This window comes from Schistocerca nitens, chromosome 1 (assembly GCF_023898315.1).
Source record: "Schistocerca nitens isolate TAMUIC-IGC-003100 chromosome 1, iqSchNite1.1, whole genome shotgun sequence".
Taxonomy (NCBI): Eukaryota; Metazoa; Arthropoda; class Insecta; order Orthoptera; family Acrididae; genus Schistocerca; species Schistocerca nitens.
In genome coordinates this window covers 706,208,213-706,235,309 of record NC_064614.1, presented here as the reverse complement: position 1 = coordinate 706,235,309, position 27,097 = coordinate 706,208,213, and the positions used below count along the sequence as shown (strand labels likewise).

At 41.1% G+C, this 27,097-nt stretch overlaps 1 protein-coding gene across 1 annotated transcript in view; it reads right to left on the bottom strand.

Moving 5' to 3' along the window:
• The window catches only part of LOC126259788 (mitochondrial intermediate peptidase), a 137,692-nt gene that overhangs the window by 38,607 nt on the left and 71,988 nt on the right, over positions 1 to 27,097 (bottom strand). The window contains exon 6 of the mRNA XM_049956800.1: positions 16,076 to 16,217. Coding sequence (XP_049812757.1) covers positions 16,076 to 16,217 — 142 coding nt within the window. The remainder of the gene's footprint in view (positions 1 to 16,075; positions 16,218 to 27,097) is intronic.

The following is a 27,097-nucleotide window of genomic DNA, read 5'->3' as shown; positions in this document are numbered from 1 at the left end:
TGTGTATGCATTAGGAGAATAACAGAGTATATACAGTAAGCAGTAGGGATAAATTGCTAAAAGTATGTGATGGGTAGCACAATATGGAGGGAAAGTGTCATCAAAAGAGGAGAAATCATACAGGATGGACACAAAGGAATGATTCAAAAATTCACTAATACTTCTAGGTTTTCCAGTAATATTTTCCACAATTTTCAAATTTTATTTTCATTACACAATTAAATGTGTGATTGTTTTCTGTTGGTAATGAAATCTGGTACAAAACTCACCAAAATTAAAATGACATGTTTTATGTTCATTTACATAGTTAGTTTTTATTTTATTCTTTTTACTACATTTCTGTAGTTGGTATTTTATAGGTAATTTGACAGTCCTATAAAATGAATATAATTTAAAATGAGTAACACAAAAATAAGCTAATAACTTTTTGTATGAACTAGTACACAAATTAAAATTCTAATATTTGGTAGATCAAATTATGGAAGATTTTTACATGCTCATCAATAGTACCAACTCATCTATAAGTTTAGCTTTTCTTGACACCAAATCTTTTTATTTGCAGTACATTTTCTTTTCGAATCAGTTATTGTAGCTTCCTTTTTCTGATGTTCAATTTCTTCTGACAATTTTCAAAGCAATTTCCAGTGACGCTGAACTAAAGATTTTTAAACATTAAGAGTTGAAACATCTCCATTTGTTTCATTTAGGATATAGTCATATATTAATCAGTGAACAGTTAAAATTTAATTTTTCAAATTCTCAAAAAGCTTTCAGAATTGACTGGAAAACCTCTTTCAATATTAGGGGAAAATAATGGATTTTTGAAAATACAATGTAATTGGATGGATTAAAAATCTACTCGGCAAGTGGCGACACGAGAAACACACATAAAATCTATTACAGTTGCAAGCTTCTGGAGCCAGTGGCTCCTTCTTCTGGCAGAAGCACTGAAGCCGTGAAAGAAAAGTACTGGCGAGGTTTAGAAAAAAAGGCAGAGTTCAGAAAAGTTGCCCAGAGCCCCCAGTCAGAGGAGGCTTACCAGATGGGATGAGATGGAAAGACCTGGGTTCAGAGCCAGGTTTGATGTTGGAAAGTTTTTGGGACTGGGTTGGAGAGTGATATTTTCAGTTGACATTACATGTGAAGGAAAGTAGGTCCTTCACCAAAGCACCATGATTAAATGCAGGTTTAGAGCTGATAGTGAGACCGTTGGATAACATATATAATTCAGGAAGGGAGTGCTTTAGAAGAGAAGTTGAGAACACTGTACTGTTGTGACTGATTCTTGTGATTGAGTTATTATCGGTCTGAGACGCGGTGGTGAAAGCTGGGGGACGTTAAGAAGGTGGGCCAAGCTCGGTTTGTAGGGGAGCGATGGTTGATGGTGTGGCTGTTTAGAGAGCTGCAGAGGGGCAGGAAGGGAAACACCACTGTTGGAGTAGTTTACAAGACAGTGTGATAGCTTTCTGAGGTAAAGATTGGCATGTTGTTGCAGTTTGAAGTTGGCTTGCTGGATGATACCATTCAAGAAAACAAGAGGGGCAGATAACTGCAGGATTTTGTAGAAGTAGAGAGTTCTGGTGGAGTGGAAATTGGCAGATGAGGCAAATACATCTTATATTAGCAGGGAAGTGGAAGAGGTTGCTGTATTTGAAACTGTAAAACAGGCTGGTGTAGAGCAGGATTACATCCAGAGCACCTTTCAATGTTAGGCCTTTGGGAGTAACTCCAAGGGAAAAGTAAGTTTCAAGAAACAGAATGCAGGACATTAGTTTTGATAGTGAAAACGCATATTTTTGAAAGAAATCGATGTAATATGTGACAGAATTCATCACGGCAACGGAGGAGGGTTTGGAATGTTAGGGACTATGGGAGTGGCAAAAAAGAGAATCAGAAGGTGGAAAAAGATAGAAAAACTGAAAAAAGCAGGGAAAATGATTAGGAAAGTCAGAAATATTCATACAAGAAATCATGAGAATTTACAACGGTTAACAAGAGGTAACGAGTGGGCGAGAATTTCTCGTCAGAAAAGTGGCCTATAGGATATGAATAAATGATTGGAAAAGAAAAAAATTGTTAGGGAAAGTTGTGAAAACAGACAAAATTTTAAAAATATGGCAAAAAGAAAGAGAAATTCATTGGAGAAAATATAATCTATTGTGTCTGGCAAATAAAGTAATGTAGGAAATGAGTAAAAGTCGATCAGAGTGGTTTGGAAAAAAACTAAGGCCAAAAACATGAAAGAATTCCATGTAAGCAAGGTAAATGGAGAGTGGGAAAGAAAACAGCTGTCAAATTTGCAAATAAATTGGTGAGAGAGAATCGGGAGAAGGTCCTGCAGTGTAGTGAACCATAAATAGTTACATACAAATTCGTAAATAACAATGGAATTGTTATATGCAAATTTGTAAATAACAATGGACCCATCTATGTGCAAGTAAATCAGTACTAGAAAAGATGCAAAGTGTAATGGAGATTACTGTTTAACGTCCCATTGACAACGAGGTCATTAGAGACGGAGCACAAGCTCGGATTAGGGAAGGATGGGGAAGGAAATCGGCCGTGCCCTTTCAAAGGAACCATCCCGGCATTTGCCTGGAGTGATCTAGGGAAGTCACGGAAAACCTAAATCAGGATGGCCAGACGCGGGATTGAACCGTCGTCCTCCCGAATGCGAGTCCAGTGTTGCAGCGTGTAATAAAACTGGTTATGATGAGATAAATGTACTAATAGATCTTGTATCATATGAAACGACTGATACCATATTGGAAACATAAAAATCAAGTACCCACTACTACCTAGCTAAGCGAAAAAATGTTTAACTTCAAATTTTCTACACACTTGATGTAATTACAACAAGATTATGGACTTCTCAAAAAATGATAAACAATTAGTTATCTTTTATTATGAAATGTATGTCCCATAATATGATTCTGCACAAATAGATCGATATATGATAATTTCTTTGCTACATGTTGTTAAAGGTAAATCTTTGTGTTTTGTGTAGTTGGTTGTATGTGTTAAAAGTGTGAGGATGGAGTACAAGTTGTGTGTGTTATACTGAATTGTATTGTAAAGTGAAATGACTGAAAATATACGTGTTATTTACCAGAAAGTCCACCAGTGCTTACATGGTTTCATTTGAAGCAACCCAATCATCTCTAAACGATCATAAAAAATTAAACCAAAGAAAGGAAATGGATAATGAGCCTTCAATTCACAACAAAGAAGAGTAACAAAAAAGATGAGCCTTCAATTCACAACAAAGAAGAGTAACAAAAAAGATGGATATTATTAATAAAACTGGTTATTTAAATTAAATCGGCATTATCTCTCACTGCAGTGTATCGGTGTCTCAGTGTAGCAAGCACTGAAAATGTGACCAGCCACCCAGATCAGTAATTTACTTCAAAAATGAATGACGCAAGTTTGGGCAACAACAGGGCGCTGGTGGTCAGAAGAGGCAAAATGTTGGTTAATCTAGGTGGTACAGATAAATAAATGAGTGGACTGACACATTAGGTAGAAAAGAGATGACTGTTTGAATAAGATAGATGACAACAAAGACTGACAGTAGGGATACATAAGAAGGAACGATGGCCACACAAGCTAATGTATCAATGAAAATAATCAATTTCTGAAAATATAATGCAATTGCATAGATAAAAAATCTACTCACCAATTGGCAATGGGAGAACACACATATAAGAGGTATTTCGGTCTGCAAGCTTTTGGACCCAGTGGCTCTTTCTTCTGTCAGAAACGTTGAAGCAGAAGGAAGAGCGGTGAAGGATAAGGACTGGCGGGGTTTACGAAAAAGAGGTAGCATTCAGAAACATTGCATGGAACCCAGGGTTCAGAGTAGACTTACCAAATGGGATGAGAAGAAAAGACCAATATTAGGATTGCCAAGAGATAAAATAATAACTATCTTTAACAGTTTTACTAATGATTGTGGACTTATGTGCACAACAATTAATTCATCCTAAGAATCGTCTAGCTGAAGTCTGAGAGTATAAATCGTTGAAATCTTGAATAAATTCACCAGCTGCAATAACACTGATCCCCCCCAATTATCATCATTCAAAATAGTGAGTAGACTTTTTAGTCTCTCACTTATGACTTTAGGAAAACGTACAAGACCTGGCTCAAAACAAGAGACTGCTTCAGTAATCATACAAAGTAAGGGTATTATGAAATCAGTTCGGCATCTTTTCTAAATTTTAAAGTCATAAGATTGGTGACTTTTTTGTTATTTTATTAATTCTTTGATAGCGTTTTAACAACAAATCTGAAGTGTATTTGACTGTACAGAAGCAAATTGCTTTTATCAATCAAGTGTATACTTGATAAGAAATCAGCAAACTCCAATACAACTGCTTTGATATACCTTCACATTATATTTTGAATATGACTCACTAATGAGTTATTCGGAAATAGTGCCACAGGAGTATTAGTTTGATATTCTTGTAGGAATGGTTATGATTCTTGCTAATGACTGAAAGAATGATAATTTCACTGGCAGAAAAGGATCTGAAAGAGCTCCTCTTACAATTTTGTGGCTGGTGCTAGTCTAGTCTTTTTTGTCACACTATAAATCCTCCACCATTTTTTAAGGATTCCAAATAATTTCAACAACATGAGCAGAAACACTTTCATTTTTTACCCAATGGACTCGCAGATTTTTTTAGGATAAACATTTGATCCTGAATACTCTGTTAATTGAAGGCGATAAGTTGGTATGTCTTTAAACAGGCAGTAAACTGGCCTTAAAAACTGAACAATGTTCCAATTAGTGGCTTCAATTCCATGTTTAAAGACACCATGCATGATATGAAAACTGCAACTGCTCATATCAAGAATCATTGGATCACCGATTGCTTTAGCAGTCCGCAGTTTTGATTTCAGATCTCTGAAAAATTTATGATTAACATTTGGTACAGCTAGTGAGATTTTTGAAATTTTATTAAGGCATATAAAAGGAAGAAGGATTTCCTTGAATGACAGAAGAAGATCAGAAGCCCACATACGGCGAAGAAAAGTATATGTTAAGAATTTTGCACAAAATTTGATTTTTTCATTGATACAAAATCAGATATTTACATGCATTTGAGTTTCCTGACAAACTTTATTGAGTGATTCACCAAATCCTATAGCAAAATGATTACAAGAAGTAACAGATTCCCTCAACCTATCTTTGTAATAAAGAGCAGTCCCATAATGAACTGAGTGCACAATTTTAGTTCACTGCAGTTCCATCCTTCTAGCTATTTCACTACTGTCAAAGATTTTTTAAATAATTATATTTCTTTTCCAGCTGAGTGCATAGACTTGTGAGTTATCAGTGCCTGAATACACCAAACTATTTCTGCAAAGCTTACTACTTCTTTGAGAAGAAAGCAGCTGACAGTATTTTATGATTCCCGAATGTGCGGTTCATTTTCTTGATTTATGACTGAATGAGAAATTGTTAATTTTTCTTTTAATTGTCTCAATACTAGTATGTTGTATGTGAGATAAAAAAACTTTGAAGAGGAGTGGCACTTTTGTAGATTTTAACTTTGCTAACATATTTTTGTCCTCTATCTTTTAGTTCGTCCGCAGCTCGTGGTCTCGCGGTAGCCTTCTCGCTTCTCGAGCATGGGGTCCCAGCTTCGATTCCCAGCAGGGTCAGGGATTTTCACCTGCCCCGAGATGACTGAGTGGTGGTGTGTCATCTTCTTCATCATCATCATTCATCCCCATTACAGTCCGCCCCCGGTAGCTGAGTGGTCAGCCCGACAGAATGTCAATCCTAAGGGCCCTAGTTCAATTCCTGGCTGGGTTGGAGATTTTCTCCACTCAGGGACTGGGTGTTGTGTTGTCCTAATCATCATCATTTCATCCCCATCGATGCACAAGTCACCAAAGTGGCGTCAAATCAAAAGACTTGCCCCAAGTAAACAGTCTACCCGCCGACAGGAGGCCCTAGTCACGCAACATTTACATTTTATATCCCCATTACAGTTGGAGGGAGGTAATGGCAAACCACCTCCATTAGGACCTTGCCTAGTATGGTGGTGTGGGTCTCCCACATCATTCCCTTACACTCTGTCGAGAGACATGGGACTGCATTTCCATTTTTCAAACTTTCGCTGCAAATATTGCACAAACAGAAAGCGCTACTGATGTGTGGTTTTCACAAAATGGTCAAGTAGTCAGAGACTCATATTGCTAGCCAATAAACAGATTGCAATAATGCTTAGAAAGTGTATTTTTTTGTTCAAACATACAATTTTTTAATGGAACAATTCCTATTGTCATTAAGAAACAAAGTAGGGCAAATTACAATGCTAGTGATGTTTGTTGCAGGATTCTAGTGCTAGTCAATTACAAGACATTGTATTTTGAATTATACCATATTTTGGAAAGTTCCCACACCAAAACTTAATACAATACCTGTGGTAGCACACACTAAAGGAAAACACAAGTGCATACACTAGTAATGTGTATTCTGATCAGTTCAAACTGACCATCGGCAAAGGCAATGCACACTTCCAGTCTGGTATGGAATGACTGATGCATATTTGCTAGTATTTCAGCAGAGATGTCCAAGCAGGCTGCGCAATACGTTGTTGCATATCATCGAGTGTGATTGGTATATCTTGTAGAAAGCATCTTTCAGCTTTCCCTACAGAAAAAATAGTCTACAGGCATCAATTCTGGGGAAAGGGCCAGCCAAGTTACAGGTCCTCAGTGTCCAGTCCAACAATCTGGAAACAATTCGTGAAGATATACTGTAGTACTTTGTGCACTTTCGGCTGGACAGCCATCATGTTGGTACCACACTTCCCTTCAGTCAGGAGAGGAATGTCTTCTAGCATTTATGGAAGATGGTCTATTAGCAGGCTGCGATATTGTATGTGTTCAGTGCTCCATCTATGAACTATGGGCCTATGAGCTGATTCTTCACAATCCCACAATAAACGTTTACACTCCATGGATGCTGACGGCATTGTCAACAGACCAACCGTGTTCCACAGCACGCGTTTGCACTCCATACATGCTGATGATCCACCTGGTAAAGCCAACGGGGATTGTCAATAGACAAATAATGCATATTTCAGCAGTATAACAGGCCATGATTGGCACGAGTGGCTTCATCACTAAACAGGACACATGACGTATCTGGAGTATCCTATATTAATGCCCATGTACAGAAGTTAACACAATCCTCATAACTGTTCCCATGCAGCTCTTGATGGAGAGACATTTGATAGGGATATTACCTATGTTGATGAAAAAAGCGTAGGACATTTGCCTGTTTCATCCTCATGTGATTGCATGGGATCTAACGAGTAGATCAACTGCAATGGCAGCAAGAACATTAATTTCCCCCTCTTGTGTCATCACTTGTCTTGGAAGCGTAGCGCCGTGTACCGATCCTGCCTTGGAGGCGGTTAAGTGGGAGATGTGTCTCAGAGCTGGATAGTGACAGATGGTGACGCGAGACTGGACGCGCACATAGTTTATGTATCAGCCGATAGAGGACAGTATTGGATAGGGGACTGTGATTTAGTTTTGATTGTGCCCACTAGAGTGAACTAAAGTAATAGAATGTTTTTCATAAACTGTTCTAGTATTTTCATAAAGTGTTATTATGTCTTTTTGTGTATGTAAAATGTTATAAAATATATCTAAAAACAAAGATGATGTGACTTACCAAACGAAAGTGCTGGTAGGTCGATAGACACACAAACATACACACAAAATTCAAGCTTTCACAACAAACTGTTGCCTCATCAGGAAAGAGGGAAGGAGAGGGAAAGACGAAAGGATGTGGGTTTTAAGGGAGAGGGTAAGGAGTCATTCCAATCCCGGGAGCGGAAAGACTTACCTTAGGGGGAAAAAAGGACGGGTATACACTCGCGCACACACACACATATCCATCCACACATATACAAACAACTAGGTGTCTGACCTGACCTGACAAGCTTTTTTTGGTCTTTGAGAACTTTTCCCGGTCCATTGTGATGATTGAACCTTGGACTCAACATCACAATCATAGACCATGTATCATCAACAGTTATGATTCTCTTAAGGAACATCTTTTTCTCATTTGTGCAATCCAAAAGTTCTTCACAGATTCGAGGCGAAGGTCTTTCTGGGCTTGACTTCTGAGCCAAGGGACGAACTTGGTGGCAACACGATGCATTCCAAGATGCTGTGTACAGATTTCATGACTTGATCCAACTGGAATGATACATTCTTTTGCAATCTTTTACACATTCAGTCTTCAATTGGCACACACAATTCCGTTTCCACTCCTTACATGAGCAATGTCGGTAGTCGTCAAAGGGCTTCCTGAACAAGTGTCATCTTTAACTTCCATCTGGCCATTTTTCAACTATGTGAACCATTCAGAACACCAAGTACAGCTTAAGCACTCATCACTGTAGTCTTCCTGCATCATTTGGTGTTTCTCTGTAAAGATTTTCTTGAGTATCACACAAAATTTAATGCAGACACATTTCTCCTCTAACAGTGCCATCTCGAAATTCATAAACTGTGTGACAGAATGTTCTACTCGATACAGCACTCAACAATAAGTAAGAGACATACAACAATGAAACTTCTGGCAGTTACACATTAAACTGTGCAGGTATGCAAACTGCATTTTGCTCCAACACACCAATGGCGCAAAATTACAATGTTCCAGAATTTTTTGAACAGACCTCATACATGCAATTTCTGCAGTTTACTGTCAGAAATTGAAAACTAGATGGCCAAAACTGCTTCCATTGTAAATGAGATGGAAGATGAGGCTTATAATTCAGGAACACGCTTAGAAAAAAAAAATTGTGGTTCGCAGTGTTCGAGACAATGTTCCTGGCAAAATATGGATCTCAAAGCAAAGAAGACAAGATTTTAAATTCAATTTGCAACCACCCATACAACCAGAGGTATGACTGAACATACTCTGAATTTTTGGAAAAGGGATCAGGGAGAGATCATTATTTGGAAGCACCATATGGGGAATGTCACATGGTATGCTGGGTGGTGCAATGGCTGCCATGTGAAGTTTGTAGGAATCTGTTTGGCACAAAAATTGAAACTGAAGAGCAAATATGACAAGTATCTCCACCAACTGGAAGAGAGGAGAGGTGAGAGGAAACACTGGTGAAGGAAGCAAAAGCAGACATGATTACCACCACGAATGTGTGTGAGATGATTAAATGATTACTGCTCACTTAATTACAGACAGTGACACAGGAGGAATCGAATGACAGGGCAGCGTGCAGTTAAGGTCAATTGTATGCATGCAGACCTGCGTGAAGCGGAACAGGCAGAGCCGAAATGGCATGCCACTACCCCCCTCCGCCTCCCCCTCCCCAAATCTTCCAAATACATAAATATTATATATATCTACATATATGGCCTAAGAAGACACTGATGAAGTTGACGATGATGCAACCAACCACAATTGGGCCAGCAAGAAGACTGAGTGTCACCCACAAAATAAAAGAACTCTCAAATGTTTATGAACAGTGGTTTGTCTAATGTTCCATACGGTTTATGTCAGTACACTGTACGTGAGCAGCAATGTAGACAGCCAGTTTTGCAAACAGTGGAACTAGTACAACACCAACCAAAAATGCAGGCATTTTACACACTATGCACATTTTGATTTACGGTTATGAGTACAGATGCTGAGCCACACTATTGTTTATATGTCACAGAACAGAGATCTGGCACCACAGTCCTGTGCTGCCCCTCACCTCGTTCACTGCCGAGGACAGCCAAAGAAGTGGAGGCTGCAAAGGAGGGGAGCTGTGCACTAGCTCTGTTTACGGCCCCTCTCTCCTGGGAGTTGGGAGGTCACTGACCACTGACCATCCAAGCAGCTGGCAGACCGAGCACACCAGCAGCTTGCTGCCACAATGAGATAATCAGTGCTTCAACATGCAAACAGGCACACCATCCCAGGCATTCTCAGCAGTAGTAAACAACAAAATCAGCTACAAGATGTGTGGCAAAGTTAAGATGTTGATTATGCGTGTGCTTGTGAGGATTGTTTTTTTTTTTAGTTCTTATGTTTTTCAACTTTTTCTGCTACAAATACTTTACACTAGCTAATTTATTTGAACTAAGGTCACACTGTCTACATTTATGTCATACTTTTCACTTTTGCTTTCGTGTGTGTGTGTGTGTGTGTGTGTGTGTGTGTGTGTGTGTGTGTGTCTATATATATAAAAAGGTAGTGAAACAAAGTAAAACTTTCTTCTCCATGGTTAGAAGCATGGCAGATAGTAAAATATTTTTCTGTTTTGTTTTTCTAGTTTTCCTATATTGGCATAACCATGGTAAACTGATCTCATTTTCCATCTGAAAATTTATGCTCTATTTTTTATATAGGCTTACGGTGTTTGACAACCTTAAACAAACAGTTGATAACTAATTAGCTTTCGAGTGTGATGAAAATGTATGTCTCCTCTGCTTGCATCAATGTAGAACGCCGTCCATAAGGTGGCTCCGTTGTATCATATGTATGTTGTCCCATGACAGACCCATTCATTACTCAGTGCTACTCAGAAACATACAGTACAATACAATAGAGCAGTACCACTACAGTTTCGCAGAACTCACTAACATGTACCTTGTCTATGGAGAAGTATATTACAGTGCTCTCACTGCTGAAAGTCTGTACAGTGAACAATGTCCTAACAGGCATCATCCGTCACGATGAGTGTTTATTTCTCTTGACCGACGAATGCAGAAGACTGGTTCATTGGAAAGAAGAAACGAAGGACCTGGCAACATGAGGACCACTTGCAGATCCGATTCTCAAAAGGAGGTGCCAGAATGTGTTGCAGCAGACCTCACTACAAGTACTCATCATTTTGCACATGAAATGGGAGCTGCACATACTAGCATGTGGCAAGTACTCCACAAACAACTATACCACCCAAGGCGACTCAATGCAATGCTTGTGACTGACTTTGCACCAAGGTTCACACTGTGTCAGTGGTTGCTCTAAGAAGGGATTGATTGACAATTTTCCTGCAACTCATGCTGTTTTATGACGACACCTCATTTGATCATGATGGTATTTCGAGCAGCAAGAACAGCCACGTGTGGGATGAGGAAAACCCTTACACTGTAATAGAATCACACCATAAAGTACGTTTTGCTGTGAATATCTGGGCCAGCATTGTAGGTGACAATCTCATTGGGCCAAATCTTCTAGTTGGCTGTCTAAATGGTCACCTGTACTTGAGGTTCGTGCAAAGAGATCTACTTGAGTTGTAGCAGAATGTACCCTTGGCTGTTCGTGAGAGGATGTGGATACAATACAACGGAGCACTGTCTCACTTCAATGTGAAGTCTGCAAAAATCTCAATGCTGTATTTCTTGGTTGCTGGATTGGAAGGGGAGGTTCTATTCCACGGTCTGTGAGGTCATCTGACCCGAATCCTCTTGATTATTTTCATGAGGATATCTAATGACACTTGAGTATGAGATCCCAGTGAATATTGAGATGGAATTAGTTGTCAGAATTGTAGCTGCCTGTGATGTGATTCAAAACACACCAGGGATATTTGTCAGGGAGCATCAGAATCTTGTTCACTGATGTCATGCTTCCATTGAGGTTGATGCCAATCAGTTTCAGCACATTTTGTAAGATACAGTACAAACGGTATGCTCATTGTGTCAATGATAGTAACTGCAGTTAAATGTAACTAATGTAAATTAAAAGTACACAGTAATGTGATTTTATTCCTATTAGTTCCTTAAACTGGCTTTGCCGACCCCAGTTTCCCTACATCAAATTCTCTACATCATGTTAAATTTTTGCTCACTCTTACGGAGGCACCTACATAATTGTCATGAAAGTATAGATTCTGTTTGGATATCCTGACCAATGCTTATGTATAGGGCACATTTGAAGCACAGTAATTGTTTAGCTTTGGAAATATGTTCAAAGTAGTTATAATTCATACTCCTTAACAATATCAGAAATTATCTTTGGCAATACTGAATGTTAAGAAAAGTGTGGATAAGTCTAGCCACTGTTATGGAATGTGTTACATGCCTAAAGGTCAATGAAACAAAGTAATATGATCTGTACTGTTGTTATTTTAAAGTGACATTTTTCCATTTTATAACTAAGAAATTTTGATACCCACAAAGTATAAGAGAGACAGTTAAGTTCATTTAGTATTGAAGCATACTCCCTCCGTAAAGTTCCCATATTCGAATCCAACAGACGCAAAATTAATAAATGAAATATGATGACGAGCTTTATAGTCTTAATAGTTGGTACCAACTTTCAACTTGTTTGTTGTTGTTGTGGTCTTCAGTCCTGAGACTGGTTTGATGCAGCTCTCCATGCTACTCTATCCTGTGCAAGCTTCTTCATCTCCCAGTACCTACTGCAACCTACATCCTTCTGAATCTGCTTAGTGTATTCATCTCTTTGTCTCCCTCTACGATTTTTACCCTCCACGCTGCCCTCCAATGCTACATTTGTGATCCCTTGATGCCTCAAAACATGTCCTACCAACCGATCCCTTCTTCTAGTCAAGTTGTGCCACAAACTTCTCTTCTCCCCAATCCTATTCAATACCTCCTCATTAGTTACGTGATCTACCCACCTTATCTTCAGCATTCTTCTGTAGCACCACATTTCAAAAGCTTCTATTCTCTTCTTGTCCAAACTGGTTATCGTCCATGTTTCACTTCCATACATGGCTACACTCCATACAAATACTTTCAGAAACGCCTTCCTGACACTTAAATCTATAATCGATGTTAACAAATTTCTCTTCTTCAGAAACGATTTCCTTGCCATTGCCAGTCTACATTTTATATCCTCTCTACTTCGACCATCATCAGTTATTTTACTCCCTAAATAGCAAAACTCCTTTACTACTTTAAGTGTCTCATTTCCTAATCTAATCCCCTCCGCATCACCCGATTTAATTTGACTACATTCCATTATCCTCGTTTTGCTTTTGTTGATGTTCATCTTATACCCTCCTTTCAAGACACTGTCCATTCCGTTCAACTGCTCTTCCAAGTCCTTTGCTGTCTCTGACAGAATTACAATGTCATCGGCGAACCTCAAAGTTTTTACTTCTTCTCCATGAATTTTAATACCTACTCCGAATTTTTCTTTTGTTTCCTTTACTGCTTGCTCAATATACAGATTGAATAACATCGGGGAGAGACTACAACACTGTCTCACTCCTTTCCCAACCACTGCTTCCCTTTCATGCCCCTCAACTCTTATAACTGCCATCTGGTTTCTGTACAAATTGTAAATAGCCTTTCGCTCCCTGTATTTTACCCCTGTCAACTTCAGAATTTGAAAGAGAGTATTCCAGTTAACGTTCTTTCTCTAAGTCTACAAATGCTAGAAACGTAGGTTTGCCTTTTCTTAATCTTTCTTCTAAGATAAGTCACGTGTTCCAACATTTCTACGGAATCCAAACTGATCTTCCCCGAGGTCCGCTTCTACCAGTTTTTCCATTCGTCTGTAAAGAATTCGCGTTAGTATTTTGCAGCTGTGACTTATTAAACTGATAGTTCGGTAATTTTCACATCTGTCAACACCTGCTTTCTTTGGGATTGGAATTATTATATTCTTCTTGAAGTCTGTGGGAATTTCGCCTGTCTCATACATCTTGCTCACCAGATGGTAGAGTTTTGTCATGACTGGCTCTCCCAAGGCCGTCAGTAGTTCTAATGGAATGTTGTCTACTCCCGGGGCCTTGTTTCGACTCAGGTCTTTCAGTGCTCTGTCAAACTCTTCACGCAGTATCTTATCTCCCATTTCATCTTCATCTACGTCCTCTTCCATTTCCATAATATTGTCTTCAAGTACATCACCCTTGTATAAACCCTCTATATACTCCTTCCACCTTTCTACCTTCCCTTCTTTGCTTAGAACTGGGTTGCTATCTGAGCTCTTGATATTCATACAAGTGGTTCTCTTCTCTCCAAAGGTCTCTTTAATTTTCCTGTAGGCAATATCTATCTTACCCCTAGTGAGACAAGCCTCTACATCCTTACATTTGTCCTCTAGCCATCCCTGCTTAGCCATTTTGCACTTCCTGTCGATCTCATTTTTGAGACGTTTGTATTCCTTTTTGCCTGCTTCATTTACTGCATTTTTATATTTTCTCCTTTCATCAATTAAATTCAATATTTCTTCTGTTACCCAAGGATTTCTACTAGCCCTTGTCTTTTTACCTACCTGATCCTCTGCTGCCTTCACTACTTCATCCCTCAGAGCTACCCATTCTTCTTCTACTGTATTTCTTTCCCCCATTCCTGTCAATTGTTCCCTTATGCTCTCCCTGAAACTCTGTACAGCCTCTGGTTCTTTCAGTTTATCCAGGTCCCATCTCCTTAAATTCCCACCTTTTTGCAGTTTCTTCAGTTTCAATCTGCAGATCATAACCAATAGATTGTGGTCAGAGTCCACATCTGCCCCTGGAAATGTCTTACAATTTAAAACCTGGTTCCTAAATCTCTGTCTTACCATTATATAATCTATCTGATACCTTTTAGTATCTCCAGGATTCTTCCAGGTATACAACCTTCTTTTATGATTCTTGAACCAAGTGTTAGCTATGATTAAGTTATGCTCTGTGCAAAATTCTACAAGGCGGCTTCCTCTTTCATTTCTTCCCCCCAATCCATATTCACCTACTATGTTTCCTTCTCTCCCTTTTCCTACTGACGAATTCCAGTCACCCATGACTATTAAATTTTCATCTCCCTTCACTACCTGAATAATTTCTTTTATCTCGTCATACATTTCTTCAATTTCTTCGTCATCTGCAGAGCTAGTTGGCATATAAACTTGTACTACTGTAGTAGGCATGGGCTTTGTGTCTATCTTGGCCACAATAATGCGTTCACTATGCTGTTTGTAGTAGCTAACCCGCACTCCTATTTTTTTATTAATTATTAAACCTACTCCTGCATTACCTCTATTTGATTTTGTATTTATAACCCTGTAATCACCTGACCAAAAGTCTTGTTCCTCCTGCCACCGAACTTCACTAATTCCCACTATATCTAACTTTAACCTATCCATTTCCCTTTTTAAATTTTCTGACCTACCTGCCCGATTAAGGGATCTGACATTCCACACTCCGATCCGTAGAACGCCAGTTTTCTTTCTCCTGATAACGACGCCCTCTTGAGTAGTCCCCGCCCGGAGATCCGAATGGGGGACTATTTTACCTCCGGAATATTTTACCCAAGATTACGCCATCATCATTTAATCATACAGTAAAGCTGCATGTCCTCGGGAAAACTTTCAACTATAATAATAATAATAATAAATAATAACAATAATAATAATACCGTGTTGCTCAAAGGCCTTGTGCAAGTCTTTGAACTGAACACCACTTTGGCAACTAACCTACTCCATTGATCCTGTAGAGGAAAGAAAACTTGCAGTTTAAAAGTGGAATCTGAAAAATGTGTTGCTCCTAATGAAAGCTAACTTCACTGAAAGGTGAAGGCTCAGTTAAAGGCAAACTGAAATATTCCATACCCCACCCAGAATCTGAGCCCATGACCTTTCAGTTTCCAGGCACGTTCTTTATCACTAGACCAATATGCCTGACAATTACCAGAAGAATTTATGGAGCACCCCCATCCTTGTTCTTGTTTAAAAAAAGAAGGGGAGCGATAAAGAAGAAGAAGAAGAAGAAGAAGAAGAAGAGCTTAAATGGTTTACATTTAGTGTGTCATACTCTTCTACTGGGCACCAACAAACAACTGTTATTTGTTGTTAAATCCTCCTGTTACTACCTCCTTTCAATAATCAGCACACAGTGCCAGATAACAGTTTGTCATACTACGGAAAAGCTACTTAATCATTGTTTACAAGCAATGAACTGAGTAAAATAATTTAAAACCTCATTTTGGAAGTAGAAAATGTTAATGCACTCAATGTATATTACAAAACAGGGGAACACATTTAGGTAGTACACATTTCTGACATAAAACAAAACTTGTTTACTGTCTTCACTCATCAAAATACGTTAAGATTATATGCAGTTATTAAACTTACTTGTGACAGAGGATCTTCTTCACATTTCATTCTCATCATAGTATGGAAATCCGCTGCTGCTCTATCCCACAATTGTTCAGTTAAAATGTCCAAAAACTCATTTACAACACTGGGCATTTCAACAATGCTAGCTTTAAGGGCCCTAGAACACAAAACAACAGTGGTATTTAAAAATAAATTAAATAAAATGATTACTTTTCATCTAAATGCATCACAAAACATGTAAAAGTTATATATATATATATATATATATATATATATATATATATATATATATATATATATATTAGCTAATTTCAATTTGCCGCCACTCATACCTCACCTGTCTTTCAACAACATCTTTGCCTCATTACTTCCGCCCGACTGACATCTCTGCCCAAACTCTTTGCCTTTACAAATGTCTGCTTGTGTCTGTGTATGTGCGGATGGATGTGTGTGTGTGTGTGTGTGTGTGTGTGTGTGTGTGTGTGTGTGTGTGGGCGCGTGCGCGAGTGTATACCTGTCCTTTTTTCCTTTTTTCCCCCTAAGGTAAGTCTTTCCGCTCCTGGGATTGGAATGACTCCTTACCCTCTCCCTTAAAACCCACATCCTTTCGTCTTTCCCTCTCCTTCCCTCTTTGCTGATGAGGCAACAGTTTGTTGCGAAAGCTTGAATTTTGTGTGTATGTTTGTGTTTGTTTGTGTGTCTATCGACCTGCCAGCACTTTCGTTCGGTAAGTCACATCATCTGTGTTTTTAGATATATTTTTCCCACGTGGAATGTTTCCCTCTATTATATTCAATCATATATATATTAACTTACCAAACGCGAAAGTGCTGGTAGATAGACACAATAAAAAACACACAAACACACACACAAATTTCAAGCTTTTGCAACCCAAGGTTGCTTCATCAGGAAAGAGGGAAGGAGAGAGAAAGACGAAAGGATGTGGGTTTTAAGGGAGAGGGTAAGGAGCCATTCCAGTCCCGGGAGCAGAAAGGCTTACCTTAGGGGGAAAAAAGGACAGGTATACACTCGCACACACACACACACACACACACACACACACATATCCATCCGCACATATACAGACACAGGCAGATATGTCTGCCTGTGTCTGTGTCTGTGTGTGTGCGTGTGTGTGTGTGTGTGTGTGTGTGTGTGTGTGCGCGCGCGCGCGCGCGCACGTGAGTATATCTGTCCTTTTTTCCCCCTGCCTGTGTCTGTATATGTGCGGATGGATATATGTGTGTGTGTGTGTGTGTGTGTGTGTGTGTGTGTGTGTGTGTGTGTGTGTGTGTGTGTGTGTGTGCGCGAGTGTATACCTGTCCTTTTTTCCCCCTAAGGTAAGCCTTTCCACTTCCGGGACTGGAATGACTCCTTACCCTCTCCCTTAAAACCCACATCCTTTTGTCTTTCCCTCTCCTTCCCTCTTTCCTGATGAAGCAACCTTGGGTTGCGAAAGCTTGAAATTTGTGTGTTTTTTATTGTGTCTATCTACCAGTGCTTTCTCGTTCGGTAAGTTACAGCATCTTTGCTTTTTATATATATTTTTACCACGTGCAATGTTTCCCCTTCACTGCAAAGATATTGATGTCTGTTGAGTATTTTTTTTTTTCTTTTGACACACTTCTCATACTTTATATACATGTATGGCCATGTTCTAATGATTTATATTTTCCTAAGTTTTAGAAGACTTGTCAAGAAGACAGATTAATCTGTTGAAACCTGTTATGCACAATCAAATATTTCAGCTGACAACTGAATACAGTTTTGGAAAAAAAAATTAAAGACTTCTCCAACTGTCATCAAGTGATAACAGTTATTGAGGCAATTGGCAATATTGTATACAGAATGAAGTTTCTTCCACATATATGTCATTCCAGCATAACCAATTCTGAAGAATCTGGTTATACAACGATGGTGTGCAATGGAAGGAAGTGTTCAAAGGCTTTTCTTCTTCTTCTTCTTCTTCTTCTTCTTTAATCAATGCTGCCATTCCTCCAATGTGTTAATGGTTGGTAATCAACAGGAAAATTGCAAGTGAGGATTTCCACTCAGCTGCTGATTTTCTGTTTATGCAATGATGAGACTGAAGAAAAAGCATGTCTAGGATAGTTTCAGAGTTAAGCCATCAGTCTGAGTAATATTAACTCTTTGTTTCTTTGTGATAGCCCTCTTTGGTATTTCCTACTTCTGAGTCCTCTTTGGCATTTGCTAATTCTGACTATCAAAGTTTTTATTCATTCTTGGAATGAGACATGTAGGATCATCATGTCTGACACTGTAGCTTCCAAAGCCCTTATCACATTTTAAGGCTTTTGATGCTGTTGCCGGTTTTTCCATATTAATAGCATTCCTTTTTTTCTGCATTTGAATTATTCTGCTTTCATGAATATTTTAATAGCACAAAAAATTCTGAATCCCTTTTCCAATTGTACTCTGTGTCACTATTCAATATATGTCCTTTTTAGTTCTCCTCAGGGTTTTAGAGAATAATGAACTTCCTTTTGATGTTCATGGACTTTCTTTTGATGTCCATGAATATTATTTTCTATGTGTTCCCATAGTTTTTTTATCTTTTTCCCATTAAAAACTGCACGGTTTGTTGAAATGATGTTATTCAAAAGACACTTGATATGAGGATTTTTTAAACTAAGATTACACCTTCACTTCTTTGTGACCAAATGTTAAAACTTTGTTTCTTAATTCATTGGCAACTTTCCCTACTACTACATCTACTGATTTCTTTATAGCTTTTTAAATATATAACCCTTCATTATTACCATCTGACTTCATAGATGTTAATTGGTTATTTTTGTTTAGTACAAAATTCAATTTTTTCTTCATGTAATAAATTGTAATTGAAAAACTGTGAATTTTTGCACTTACTTTGCTTGTTTACTTACAACATGCTCCATTACACGCTATTTGTAATACTAAATGTATGTATTTTGTGTGTGTGTGTGTGTGTGTGTGTGTGTGTGTGTGTGTGGCTCCATTACACGCTATTTGTAATACTAAATGTATGTATTTTGTGCGTGTGCGTGTGCGTGTGCGTGTGCGTGTGCGTGTGCGCGTGCGTGTGCGCGTGCGTGTGCGCGTGCGTGTGCGCGTGCGTGTGCGTGCGCGCGCGTCCCTTGCTGGCCAAATAATAGTAGTGAAAATTTTTGCCATCACTTGTGTTTGGACCGCCTTACCACCAGATCAAGCACCACTCACCACTGCACAAGTGTCCATTACTGACCTCAGCTGTGGAGGCAGGTAATACTGGAGGTTGCAATATTTTATTCTACAGTATTTCATTTAGTACAAGTGTATACCTGGAAGATCATAAAAAGGAAAGAAGGAAGATTAGGGTTTAACATGGAGTTGTCAATGACGTGACAAATGAGAGAACTCAAATTCAGACTGTGTTAAGGATGGGAAGAAAAACAACCACACCCTTTACAAAGGAACGATCCTATCATTAGCCTTAAGCACATTATGAAAAGAACAGACATCCTAAATCTGACCTGCCACCTCCCAAAACCAGTCCAGTGTCTTAACTACTGTGCCACCTTTCTAGGTGAAAATTCATAGGATAATGATCCTACCCGATAGCTTCCGTATTCATTTGACTGTTATTTGACTTGCAAGTTGCTTTGCTGGTTGTAAATATAATATTATTTGATCAAAAGTATCCAGACATACTAAAGTAATGAAGAATTCACCACTAGATGTCGCTACAGGTGGACCTGTCAATATAAAAGGAAGGGGGGATATTGTGTGGTCAGTAGAGAAGCTGTGAAAGCAGAATCAGCCAATCAAGATAGTTTGGTGACTTTGAACATGGACTAGGCACTAGATGCCAGCTGAGTAGTAAAACCATGAGGGACATTTCAACCCTTCTAAAGTTGCCAACTCAACTGCTGGTGATGTGATTGTGAAATGTAAATGCCAAAGAATAACCATAGCTACACCAAATCAGGTAGACTTCACATACTGACAGACAGTGACCATGGAGTATCAGTGCGGAGGGTGGTTGTAAGAAGTCACATACAATCAGTGGAAGGGACCACTCGTGAGTTCAAAAGTGCTACTGGCAGTTCATCTAGCTCGACGATTGAGCATAGGGATTTAACAAGGATCTGGTACAACAGGCAAGCAGCTCTCCATAAGCCACAAGTTTCTGTAGTCAATGCTAAGTAATACTTGAGATGGTGTGGAAAGTGAGGCCACTGAAGAGTGGATAACTGGAAATGAGTCATTTGCACTGATGAATTACACTGTAGCCTGTAGCAATACGATGGAAGAGTTTGGGATTGGCAAGTGCCTGGAGAATGTTACCTGGTGCCATGTCTAATGCCAACAGTGAAGTATGAAGGAGATGGTGTTTCTCTTGGTTAGGGTGTTGTCCCCTTATTGCCTTAAGATGATGCAGAATTTGGTAGGATATGCTCACATTCTACAGCATTGTGTGCTGCTTACAGTACAGTACAGTACAGAAACAGTTTGGAGATGACTGACTGTATCAGCATGAAAATGACACCCTGTAATGAAGTAGTATCTTTGAAGAAATGGTAAGCAGATGATAACATTCCTGAAACAGACTGGCCTGCCCAGAATACCAACAACCTAAACCAAATGAAACACCTTTGGGATGTGTTAGAACATGGACTTCGCTCCGTGTCCCAGTGCCCAAAATCACTAATTCTCTATTGTCAACCATTCCTCTAGAGTCATTCAGAAAGTGTCCTCAGCAAAGTTCATGTCACTGTAAAGGTGAAGGGTGGACACATCCCATATGAATGTCCACTAATAGGTGTCCAGATATTTTTGATCGGATAGCGTATTTTGATTGTTTTGAAGATTGTTCTTGTACATCATTTTCCCTGCAGAAGGTATTGGTTTCTTTGAGATTACTGAAAGAGAGAAAATATTACAGGCTTAAAACATATGGCTGCGGGTATTCCTAAATTTAAAATTCGTTTGTTTAGGTCACTCTACAAACCTACATTGTGAGTTTTATCATATTTTGTCACTAGTTTGTGAAGAGCTCATAATGGCCTTAGATTTGGTTGTTTGTGTGTGTGTGTGTGTGTGTGTGTGTGTGTGTGTGTGTGTGTGTTTTGAGGAGGGGAAAGAGGGATGGAGTAGTGCATTGAACAAATTTTGGAAAAATTCTCCCAGTGTTGCAATATATTACAATGTGTCTATACTGTCACTTTGTTCACCACACGGCTACCAGACAATTTGTGGATATCATGCTTCCATGATATAACAACCCTACAACTGAGACACTGTACACTACATCTGTAAGGGGCAATGGTAGACATGACTACAGTCCCATTTAATCCATGTTAATATTGCCATATTCCAATTTCCTAAACAGCATCATACTGGCTGAAGTATTCTCCACCTTATACCCTGGTATCAAAAATGATTCATTAGTCCAGGAAACTTTCCTTCCCTTTTCTTTGAGTTTCCTAGTTGCAGTATCTCCAACACTGATAGGTGGGACACAGTAAAAAATAATGATGTTTGTAATATTTATTGATGTTTTTCTATTTTTTCAAGTACAGTTCCATTTACCTGAAGAGAAATAAAATGACCAGCTTTGTAAAAATGGTAATGCATGTCAAAACATGGCGAAAATGAAAAAATATAAATGAAACTCATACTTATCTAAATGCCCTTGATATATGTAAGCTGTATATTACTGAAGAAAAGTGAGTTCTGTAAACTATACGAACTATGACAAAGTTGGGTAATGGGAACTGGCAGTCGGCAAGAAGGCAGCTAGTAGGAGGAGGAGGAGGAGGTATTCAGACAGTCGTACTTTGGGTATACGCAATAGATTTGACCAACTGTCAGTGTTGAGTGGAGAGGAGCCTCTTGTAGCTGTCGGTGTAGGAAACCTCAGCAGTTAGGAGGCCTAAGTCAGTTGCAAAGTCAAACAGAAAGAAGAAGATTCTGCTGTTACGTAATTCACGCAGTAGAGGTGTGGGCCAACAGTTGCAGGAAGTGCTGGGGAGTGAGTACCAGGTCAGCAGCATTGTGAAGCCTAGTGCAGGGTTGGCTCAAGTGACTGACAGCATAGGGGAGTTACGTAGGAATTTTACGGAGGAGGATCAGGTGGTGACAGTGGGTGGAGCAGGGAATGGTCTTGATAGGGACTGGGAATATGATGTAGATGGTGATCTGGTAAAGACAGCTACTAAAACTGGTGGCACTAATGTGAATTTCATGCAACTATTTTGGCGTCATGATCGGCCTCATCTTAATGCAGCTGTTAGGAGTGTTAACATGGTGCTGGAGAAGGCACTGATGGCAGAGGGCATGGGCCACATTGCAGTGGTGTCAGTTGAGTCTATAAGTAGATCGGGTTTCACTAGGCATTGTCTGCACCTCAATACGTGTGGAAAGGGGAGACTGTCAAAGCTTATAGGCGACAGTGTAGTGGGTGGTGGTGGGATCACTCATGCAAAAATTCCTGTAGTAGCTGGTGTTAGAGTGGCACCTTTTTTTGGATTGAAGTCAGCTGATAGGTATACCCGCTTAAAGGAAGTCCCCCTAACTAAGGAATCACCTCCAGAGGACGTCATGTTTCCAAGTAGAGAAGGAGTTAGCATATTTCATCAATATAAGAGGTTCTAGAGATAAAGTTAGTGAACTGCTTTCAGATGTTGACTCTGAAATTACTGGTATATCGGAGCACCACTTAAATAATTTGGTAATTCAGAGGCTTCCTTTACCAGGATACAGATTAGCTGGCCGTTTTTCAAGGAGTTCCTTTCAGAGTGGGGTAGCGGCCATGTAAAAAAAAAAAAAAAAAAAAAAAAAAAACTCACAGTATTCTGTTCGAGTCCATAGACATATCACGGCACTCCTCTGAACAGATATTTGAATGTTGTGGAGGGGTCAAACTACGCGATCATCAGTCCCTCCAACCTCAGAATAATTAAATCGATAAAACCTCACACTATAAGAGGGAACTACAATGGCCATAAAATTACAAATTATTGACAGAGAAGGAAGGAAGTAGGCGGAAGAGAGGAGAGGAAGAAAGTGACTAATGACAGGGGCATGAAGGAAGAAGCACAGGTAGACAAGATAGACACTCAAGATAAAACAGACCCCATAAAGAAAGGGGTAGGAACGCAGAGGGTGGGAGTGAACCACAAAGCCCAGTCGAAACCAGCCCAATCAGGGCAAAGGGAGGAGCAATACGGCCTGCCATACCCTCCACCCACCAATAAGGTTGAAGATTCCACCCTTAAATAAAGCAATAAAAAACCCCATCACGAAGAAATTGTAAAACGAGATCAGCCACTGAGGTGCTGTCAGCTAATGCCAGGGGTAGCGAGTTAGGAAAGCTAAAAGTCCGTCGCAGGACGGCTAAGTCAGGACAGTCCAGTAAGAGGTGAACCACAGTCAACATTGATCCACAACGACAGAGAGGGGGGTCCTCACGATGGAGGAGATAACTGTGAGTCAGCCAAGTATAGCCGATGCGGAGCTGGCAAAGGATGACAGAGGCTTTACGAGAAGCCCGTAAGGAGTACCACCACATAGTTGTAGAATCCTTTATCACCCTGAGCTCATTTGGCAAAGAAAGAGTGTGCCATTCTGCATTCCCAAGTCCCAAAACCTGACGACGTAATGCCGAGCAAAGGCCTATTTCCCAACAGGTGACGAGGAAAGCACTGGCCAATAGCTTGCAAACTGCTCAAGGAGTCACTACAGATAGTGAAGTACAGTCCTGAGAAGAAGTGGACATGGTCCAGTGTGCACAAGATGGCTACCAATTCTGCAGTAAAAACACTACAGCCATCTGGCAAGGAAAGAAGTTCTGTGTGCCTCGCATAGATGTAAGCATAACCAGTGTGACCAGCAACCATGGAGCCATTAGCATAAATAACTTCTGAATCCTGGAATGAACTGAGGAGACAGTAGAATTGGTGGCGAAGGGCCTCAGGAGGGACAGAATCCTTTGAATTGATGGAGATATCAAGACAGAGCTGCGGCCGACAAATGCACCATGGAGGGGTACGTGCGTGAGCGGAGAAAAGAGGTGGTAAAGGGAGGTGCCGGAGCTAAGAAAAGAGCAACTGAACGCAGGCAGCCACAGTAAGCCCACATCGTGGCCGCCGCCGCGGGAGGTTGATCTCAATGTCTGGATAAAGGGGACCGTAATTAGGGTGCTTTGTGGTGCAGCGAATGTGGAGCGCATAAGATATCAGCTGTTGTTGGCGCAAAACTCACAGCGGTGGAATCCCCCCTCAGTGAGAAGGCTAATCACGGGGCTAGCTCGGAAGGCACCAGTCACAATCGTACGCCACAATGGTGGATAGGGTCTAGTATCTGCAATGTTGAAGGTGACGCAGAGCCATAGACAGGACTCCCGTAGTCTAAATAAGACAGGACCAGTGCTTTGTACAATCACAGTAGAATAGAGCGGTCTGCACCCCAGGTGATATTGCACAGACGTCTAAGAACATTGAGACGTAACCAGCACATCCTCTTCAGCTGGCAAATATGAGGACGCCACGTCAACTGGGTATCGAAGACCAGACCCAAGAAGCAATGGGTGTCAACCACCACCTCAAGGGATTGGCCATCGGGGAACAGGTCAAGATGGGGATGGACAGTACAGCAACGGCAGAAATGCATGACACAAGACTTGGCCACCGAAAACTGAAAGCCATGGGAGAGAGCCCAAGATTGTGCCCGGTAGATTGCCCCCTGTAGACAGCATTCTGTAGCGCCCACGATGGAGGAGGCGACATAGATACAAAAGTTGTCAGCATACAAAGGAGGGGACACTGTCAGCCCAGCAGCCGCCACCAGTCCATTAATGGCGACGAGAAAGAGAGGGATCCTCAGCACGGAACCCTGTGGAACCCCATTTTCTTGCCGATGGGAAGTGCTGTAGGAGAAATCAACTTGGGGGGGGGGGGGGGGGGGGGGAGATGGCCAAAAATTTGACTGAGTTTCGCCCAGACTTGTGAAGAGCGGGTGTGTGGTCCTATGGCAGCCACATATCATTCCCAGCAAATCCATTTCTGAAATATGATTAGGTAACGGGCCCGGGTGTGGAATCGTTTAAAGACCAGAAGGAGAGCAGTAGTAGGGTGCCACTTGAAGCATTGAAGAACACGGCGGTGGTCTTTTATGGCTGCAGCAATTTCTGGAGTCCACCAAAGAGGAATGGCTGAAACAGTTGTGGAAAGAATGGTGGCAGTCAAAGTCTGTGTAGACTCATCAATACTACTGAGTGGTAGTACAGGAGGGATGGTAGCAGAGGAGAAGGCACCCCAATCAGCTTTAGAGAAGGCGCACCTGGGAGGGTGACGGAACGAGATATACCGAAGGAAGGACAAAACAATCGGGTAATGACCACTGTCACATAAGTCATCGTGGACACCCCACTGAATGGAGGGAAGAAGGCCGGAACTGCAGAGGGAGAGGTCAATGGCAGAGAAAATGCAGTGTGCCACACTAAAGTGTGTGGGAGCACCAGTGTTTAGGAGACAGAGGTCTAACCCTGCCCGAACAGCTTCAACTGTCCTGCCCAGGGCAGTAGTTGTGTGACTACCTGAGAGAGGGTTGTGGGCATTGAAGTCCCCTAGAAGCACGAAGGGAGAAGAGGGTTGTTGAAGAAGAGTGGTTAGGGTAAGGGATGTAGGCGGCCTGTCAGGCGAGAGGTAGAGATTACAGATTGTGATTGGAGTGGCCAGATGGACCCTGACAGCAATTGCTTCCAAAGTGGTATGGAGGGGAACCCATTTACTAACAATGTCCTCGTGGACCAAGGTGCAAACACCACCAGAAGCCAGAAGACTGCAAGAGGCCAATTTGGTTTCAACAGAAAGTGTGAAACCCACAAAGGATGGGTGAGTAAGAATTCACAAAATGGGTCTCCTGGAGAGCAATGCAAGCAGCAGATTAGTAGGAAAGAAGGGGTTGCAACTCCGGGAGGTGATGCAAATAACCATTACAATTCCACTGGAGGATTCTCAAGCTGGAGTCCAAATGGGAAGCGAACGGACCAGAGCTGGTCATGCGGCCAAATCACGTCACCAATAAGGATGGGGTAATGTCCATATAGATGGGGTCAGACTCTGTTGGTTCATTGGCTGAAGGAGGGGAAGGCGGCACCACAGGGGGTACCGGAGGGGCCTTGCCCTTGTTCTTGGTAGACTGAAGCGAGGTCGGGCACGAAATTACACCTGGTAATCCTGGCGCCCATTGGCCACGGATCATGTGGTTGATGTAGAGCTGCAGATGGTCTTTCAGGGGGGTGCCAGGAAGAGGAAGGAGTCCCAGGAGGGAGTTCCAGTACCGGTGGCTGCTGAAGAAGGGCAGCACTCCTCCGGCAGGGGGGGAGGGGGGAGGGCACGATGTTGAAACCTTTGTCGCTTCATGTGCAAGACATCCGCTCTAGTATCACCCACTCTGACCAGGGGCTCGCCCCGTGAGTGCCACCCAGCCACAGCAAGGGCCGTCTGGCACGGCGGCCATTGCCGGGAGTTCTGATGCCCCAAAGTGATGAGCATCAATTCCTTGGCATACACGAGGCATTTACAGCTCAGGTATTAGCAGTGTGCTCCCTGTGTTGTCAGGGGGCTCAGCTACATGGGTACTTAACAGCCCCACCACATGGACTGGCTACCATGCTGGTGATCTAGCTGGAAGGGGGGCCAGGGTCGAAGGGGAAAAGGGAGGGGAGGGGGAGAGGAGCCTGCACCATGGAAACTAGGTTGGAAGTTCATCCCCAAATGGCTCACACTGAATGGAAAATGTTGGAAATGGAGGTCAAACCCCAAGTGGACCAAAAACGCCGAAAGGAGATGGAAAGAGCAGACTAAACAATAGCACATACCAAAACAAAGCCAGAAGGATAGCAAGTCGATATAAAGAAGTCCACCAAGAGGGAAAGGAGGGGGTAGGGAGAAAGGAGCAAGGACAGGGAAGGAGAGGAACAGGGATGGTAATGCAGTCTGGAAAAAGGAAGGTGACTGCAATAGCTCGAGGCCCCATGCGCACCACACACGTACC